Below are 6,589 nucleotides of genomic sequence, written 5' to 3'. Positions count from 1 at the left end.
AGAAGAAGACAAAAGAGAAGAGGGTGGAGATTGAAGAATATGTGTAATGATTGTAGTGGGAGTGTATGCATGGTTGGGTCCTACTTTCATGACCTCTTCTTTTTTGTGACTCTCATTTTCATGACCCACTCTTTTTCTCTCTCCCTTTGATTTTCCTTTATTTAATTTTAATCAAAATATTCTATCAATTAATTTTAATTAAATAATTTTCAATTTCCTACACTTTACTGTTCAATTTTGGAGAAAAAATATTAATAATTAGAAATAAAATAATAAATATATAAAATAATTTAGCTTCATAAATAAAAAACTAAATTAAAAAAAAGAATAATACATCTATTTTGGTATCTAAAATTCTCTCCTCTCAAAAACCACCCCTAAACAGAGTGAGTTTCTCTCTCTCTTTCTTAGTTTCATTTCTCTCTCCTTTTCAATCTCTCAATCAGGTTAGCTGCTGCTTCTCCTTCTTCTTCTTCTTCTTTTATTTTTGGTATATTACTTTTTGGAATTTTTTTGTTTCCAATTTTTTAATTTTTTTGGCTTTTCAGACAGGACCTTTGGGTAGCTTTATATCTCGTGATTTTTGGGATTCTGTTTTTGGGTTTACGTGTTTATGTGTTGATGCAAATTGGTTTTCTTTTTTTTGGTTTTGTTTTTGCAGGATTGGTTTTGGATCTTTGAAGAAAAGCCACACTGGATTTTATGAATAACAGAACAGGGTTTCTAGGGTTTTTTTTTTTCTTTTTTTTTTTTTTAATTTAAGTTGATGGGTTTGAGTTGTGTGCTCATTTCATTGTAGATTTCGTATTCTTATATGGGTTGGTTTGTTTTGATTGTTTTGATGCTTCTTTAGTGTAAATTTTAGATCTTTTCGGAAGCGCTAGATAATATATTGGTTGTATAAGTAGTATAATATTTTTAGGGGGTTTTTATGTCTGTTTGTTGGAGAGAAGATATAAGATGATAAGGTTGTCGGATTTTTAGACGATAGACATTTGCTTTGATGGAATAGGATTTTGGGGGAAGGTGTATGTTGGAAGAATTAACAAGGTGAGGTGCTTGGATTTGTTTGTTTGAGAGGATTGAATGCTTGTTTGATTAGAGCTTTTTTGATTTTGGAGAACTGGTGTGGTTTTTCATTGGTTAAAAATGGTGAAGGAGAGAGTTTTTGTACCAAGGAGTGAGAATGTGTATTTGGAGGATGTGTTTAATCGTGAAGAACCGTCATGTGCTGAAATGGAAATGAATGACAATCATGGTTTTGCATCTGAGGAAGGTGAGGGAAGTAACATGGTGTTTCCTACAGAGCCATCTCTTATTAGTAAAGATTCAAGAATATCTAGTGCTTGTAGTTGTCTTGCAAAGAATCTGAAATTGAAGAGGGTGATTCCGGCAGATTCCGAGCTTTCTAAAGACAAACCGGGGCATGAAAAGAGACTCAGTAAACAAGACAGGATTGAGTTAGGCCAGTTGTTTCAGCGTGCAATGAGTTCCCATGATTGGGAGCTCTCAGAGAGTCTAATATCATTGGCAGATCCACAAACCCTGAATGATGCGTTGTGTATTACGCTGGACTCTATTTGGTTTTTGAGCTCAGAGCAGGAGCTTCATGGGGTAACAGGATTGATTAAGAGCATAATTTCCCATGGTGCTTATGACTTCACAAGAGCTGCCCTCAGAACTTCATTTCTTGCTTCATGTGTTTCCGCTTGCCAGAGCAGAACAATGAGTCTTGCTGACACAGTAACTGTGATGGCCCAGAGGTAATCAAGCTCATGTTTTTTTAGTGGTTAGTTTTGAAGATAATCGTGCAATATTTGGTTCCCTCTTTTAGCTCTTATGTTGACTTGGTCTGCTGTTTCTAATTCTATTCTTATGTTTGGTTTGAAAGAATTTCTTATCTCTTAGTGGCAATGTTTAGTCTATTCTCAGTAGAGTACTATAGATAATATATGTATATGCATTCTCAGAATTTTGAGAATTCAGAACTCTCTATAGTTCATTTTTGTTCGTCGTTAATTCATTTCTTCAGTTAAGCATGTTTTTCTAGTAGCTGTGAGACATTTTGTGCATGAATAATTAGTTTTAGTAGATTGTAGTAATGACATGTGAATATTTGTTTACCTTAGTCTCTTTGTGCATTTCAAAAATTATAAACAGCATAGGCATCAATGTATTGCCTATATTTTGATTAAAAGAAGGGATTGCAATTCTTGTATCTGAAACATTTTTTTTCCTGTGTCATGATGAAGTGCACTCCCTTTCCTCTGTATATGAGTGTGGTTTCAGGTAGCAGTTTCTCTGTGCTGCTTGTAGTTAATCAAAATTTGATTTTTATAGTTGTATACATTCTATAAAATTATCTGCATACAGAATTCCCTTTAATATACATAAAGAGTTATTATTTTTGCCAATTATCAGAGGCTAAAGTTAACTGATCGTTGCATCTTTATCGATCCAAGAAGTTCAAGTTGAAGATAACTAAGAAACAACTGATAAATGTCAAATTGAATTTGAAGAGTGTGTAGCCTTGAATTCTTATTACAACTAAGGAAGCAAAGAAAACCGGAAGAGCCAATTTTTTCAATAAAAAGTAAAAGAACTTCCACTTACACAGTTCAGTATTTAGTCAGTGTAATTATAGGAGTACTTATATTTCTTTCTAATGTTCTTCAAGAAGTATATGAAATGTTGTCTTTTGGAGTCAAGATTATTCCAGTCAGCTTTGGTATCATTGAGTTTTAGGCTTTCTTGCAGGAGGAGAGGTGGTGGGATGGGATAATGTCCAGGGATTGATAGGATGAGGATTGGGGATTTAGAAATCGAAAGAAAAACGTCTGTTTGCAATTTCGTTGAAAGAATATGCAAATAATTAAGATTGCAACGAAGGGAGAAGCAAGAGATGAAAAGGAAAAATGGGTGCCTGAATTGTAAACCAGATGGCTCATAATAATATATTAGTTTTCACAGTAGAAGAAAAAATAGATTACACAGGTACTTCTAAACTTTTTAACTATTCCTCTTCTGACAACTAGCTTTTCTAAATGCTGAGTTTGAACAAAATCTAAGAAAACAATTATAGTCTCTTCAAAGTTCATAGAAAATTGTACACTTGAACCAGCTTACAATTTCACCAGGCAAGCTCAGAGCCATCAAAATTAATAAAATCAAAATCAACAATTGATTTGATTTTGGACTGATCACAATTTTATCTTCAAAATTATGCAAGGCTGTCATGATCACACTTCATCTGAGATCCCAAACAATTGAAAATTTCTGTCAGTAAAATAAAAGAATAGGGAAACTAGCAACGAAAGCCTTGGTTGCTTTACCAGAGGTAACATGTGGTTGCTACTTCTGTGTCTGTTTTTCTGCAATTGTTATTTGTTCCCTTTTTATGGTTTGAGATTCTCTAGATGCAGCAAACATGAATGATAGGGTTTCTTGATTTCTCTCAGATGTGGGTTAAAGTTTTAGCATTTGTGATTTCATTCCTGTTGACATGCTTTCTGCAAATCTTTTCTTGTTTATGTAAACATTATTAGTAGACGTTCATTACATTATTCCTACAAGTTAGCGCTTACTTTACTTTTGGAAAGGTTCTCTAGTAGAAAAATAACTTTATCTATAAATTGCACAAATGAAATTGCAAAAATTCGTGTTACCTTAGAAACCTGTTAGAAGAAAGCAAAACAAAGTTTTTACCGCTTGCATGCTGATTGTTATACTGGATTTTTGCATCATGTTAACTTTCTGTTATTTCTTATTTGCTTCCTGTCAGGCTGCATGAGCGTCTCCAGGAGTGCAATGGGGACGAGGTCTTGAAGGCAGAAGCTGGTGCTAAGGTTCAAAAGTTTACTGAATGGGCTCTGAGATGTATAGGCTTCCATTCTCGCTGCCATGGGAGTCGGGACAGAGTGAGTCACTGCACTGCTGTTGAGATCCAACTCCAGCTATCTGCATTCAAGACATTTCTAGATCTGTCAGGCAATCAGCTAACAGGGAAAGATTTCACAGAGGCTTTTGATGCAGCTTGCTTTCCCCTTACTCTTTTCTCTAGCTCTTTTGACCCTGGTTGGGCATCTGGGATATCAGCTACTGTGATCCAAGGATTGCTGGGTCTGTTGGTGGAAGGTGGTGCCGACAATGTTAACCAGTGTTTCCTTGAAGCCTCTCGATTTGGGAGTACAGAACTCGTGCGTATTTTGTTGCAGGTAAGTCATTTATATGCACTCCCTTAATCTCAAACTGTCAACTTTCCTGAAGGCAATCTTGCAAAGTCCAAGTTTTTGGTGTTTCCTAGGAAAGAATTGCTTATGAAAAAGGTAAAAAAACTTTAGTCTTCATGGGAAAAAGATCTTCAGACTTTAGCAAGACATTGAAAAGGAGAAAGGATATGAGTTTTGGAGGTGTGAATATTCTCCTTTTCTTGGTTGTAGTGAAGGCTTCAGAAAGAAAGCTGTTGTTTAATTGTATAAAAGTACTTAAGAGGGTTAATAGTATGCCATATTCTTTGCATATATATGAGATTTAATTATTAGCATAGGTTGGGAAGGTGTGTAAGATCTCTATTTGTTTGATAATAAATTTTAGTTACTTGGTTACCCCTTAAGTGTGTCTATAACCTGAAGTGAAAGGAGCGTAAAAGATATAAGTGTGATTTATATAGGAACAATTAATATACTTCTGTTTGATTTCTGCATGGTACCTGGAGAAACCAGTCGTGTCCTAAAATTTAGTGGTAACTTTAATCATTGGTTAAATTATGTACTCCTTTCTCTTATGAATAAGATTCAGAAACCTTAAGCAGGGAAAGTGCTATTCTAATAAGACATGCTCAATAGTATGTAACTGTGATCAGAAGATTTGTCATGCTTCACAGCTTGCTTGAGTAATATTTTATTAATCATTCTCCTTGCTTTGTGGGATTTATCTTTCAGATTGCCCAAAGGAACAGTTTGGATGTCGATGTTGATCTGGCCCTGGGTTTTGCTTCACACTATTGCAAGATTGGCACGATGGAGTGTCTAGTAGAAGAGGGTAATGCTGTGGCTTTCTTGGGCCCTTTGATGAGAGCTGCTGAGAGAGGTTGTATGCAGGTTGTCCAATGGTTTGTGAAAAGGGGTTGCCGTGATATGGATCTGTGCCTTGCCCTTACAGCTGCCACTTCCAGCAGCCAAGTTGAAGTTGCTGCCTATCTGCTCCCCCACGTCCCTCAGCATGTTCTTGCAGCTCTCAGCATTGAGATTCTCAAGGCTGCAGGTGAAAGAAGTGGTGGCTCTCTTGATGGTGTGGCATTCCTGCTCCATTCTGATTTCTTAAGTGACCCAGCTGCTACATACGCAGTTGCAGACAGCATTGCTAGGTCTGATGACGAGGCTGTTGCCCCTGACCTGAAAGCTTTTCTTCGGGAGCATTGGTCTGAGGCAGCTTTCTTGGACGGATTAAATCAAGGGCAAGAGCATTACATGAATCTAGTTAGGATTTTGAAGTGGGGTGGATCTCCTATTTGCCTAAGGGATCTGCCAGGTCCTCTGAGGGTGGCAATTGCCTACCTGCCGCTGTATAGGGAGTGTATTAAGGTAGGTGGTCGCTTGCTATCACAAAGGTTAAGGGGTCAACTTGTTGAAGCCGTGAAAAGGCTTGGAGGTGGGGTGTTGGGAGAGGTGAGCCAGGGCAAAGAGCTCTTGGCAGTTTTGGAACATCACCTCCCTCCATTTTTGGTCCACGCTCCCTTCACTGGTTAGCAAAAATTAACCGTTGGATATTTCACATTTTCGCTTCTCTTTTTACCTCCATATCTCATGTGTCATAGATAATAATAATTTACATATTACCTGTGGTTAAGGTGACGAAGCTTTTAAGGTTTGTCAAATTTTCCTACCATCATGTGGTTGGCATAAAATCTTGGTTCTCTCTGTAGTCTCCTGGGTTTTTTTTGGCTATACCATACTATGTTCTCTCTTAATGGCTTTGCATTTTGACCTTGTTATATGTAAGTCAGAGAGTAATTATTATCACAAGAGTTAATATATGATGGGAATGTATATTGTAACCTCTTGTGTTCATTGCTCATTTTTCAATCTTTTTTGAGAAAATTGACTAGATCTCCCGGTTCAGGAGGTTAACTGTACCATGATCTGATCGTCCACATGCAATGGGATGATTCATTTTAGCATGTTATAAATGTTTAGTTGAAGAAAAGTGGCCACAAAGTCATAGACAAATCAAACTTTCCAAGCTTCCCTTGTCTATGCTTTGCTTGCAAAAGTTGAATTTGAAAAAAAAAGGCCTTTTGCCCTGTAAGCCATATGTAGTTTTACTGTGGCCGACTGGGTTGGCATATATTCTTCTGTGTCGATTTTGAATAGACAAATTTGGTCATCTTCCTCTTTAAAAGAGTATTCTTTGCCTAAAATAAATGATGTTCACATGGTGTTTGACCGCAGCCAAATGGGGAGATATATGATATGAAATGAAATGAAATGAATGTGACCAATGCTATGGTCTAAAAGATCTGTAAAATTATTCTGCATTAATGGTGAGTATAAAATGTGAGGAATAAAAAATTTGCTTTTTGGAAACGTTG

At 36.5% G+C, this 6,589-nt stretch overlaps 1 protein-coding gene across 2 annotated transcripts; it reads left to right on the top strand.

The window, feature by feature from the left end:
* The first annotated feature begins 325 nt into the window (after positions 1 to 325).
* On the top strand, positions 326 to 6,055 carry LOC116130592 (ankyrin repeat protein SKIP35-like). Of its 2 annotated transcripts, none has more exons than XM_031416312.1 (4): positions 326 to 446; positions 662 to 1,763; positions 3,782 to 4,214; positions 4,941 to 6,055. In XM_031416312.1, exons 2-4 carry the CDS (start codon positions 1,150 to 1,152, stop codon positions 5,745 to 5,747), a joined length of 1,854 nt encoding a protein of 617 aa, XP_031272172.1. In that variant the 5' UTR covers positions 326 to 446; positions 662 to 1,149; the 3' UTR covers positions 5,748 to 6,055. The 2 variants fall into 2 exon arrangements, with proteins under 2 accessions (XP_031272172.1, XP_031272173.1); XM_031416313.1 differs by having other exon boundaries at positions 328 to 386.
* Positions 6,056 to 6,589: the final 534 nt, after the last annotated feature.

Source organism: Pistacia vera, unplaced genomic scaffold (assembly GCF_008641045.1).
Source record: "Pistacia vera cultivar Batoury unplaced genomic scaffold, PisVer_v2 Contig223, whole genome shotgun sequence".
Classification (NCBI taxonomy): domain Eukaryota; kingdom Viridiplantae; phylum Streptophyta; class Magnoliopsida; order Sapindales; family Anacardiaceae; genus Pistacia; species Pistacia vera.
Note: the sequence above shows the minus strand (reverse complement) of the source record. Positions and strands in the feature narration are given on the sequence as shown.

Coding starts and splice junctions, on each gene's coding strand:
- LOC116130592 (XM_031416312.1), top strand. CDS start 1,150: ATGGTGAAGGAGAGAGTTTTTGTACCAAGGAGTGAGAATGTGTATTTG. Junction 1,764..3,781: donor GTAACTGTGATGGCCCAGAG/GTAATCAAGCTC, acceptor GCTTCCTGTCAG/GCTGCATGAGCGTCTCCAGG. Junction 4,215..4,940: donor TCGTGCGTATTTTGTTGCAG/GTAAGTCATTTA, acceptor TTTATCTTTCAG/ATTGCCCAAAGGAACAGTTT.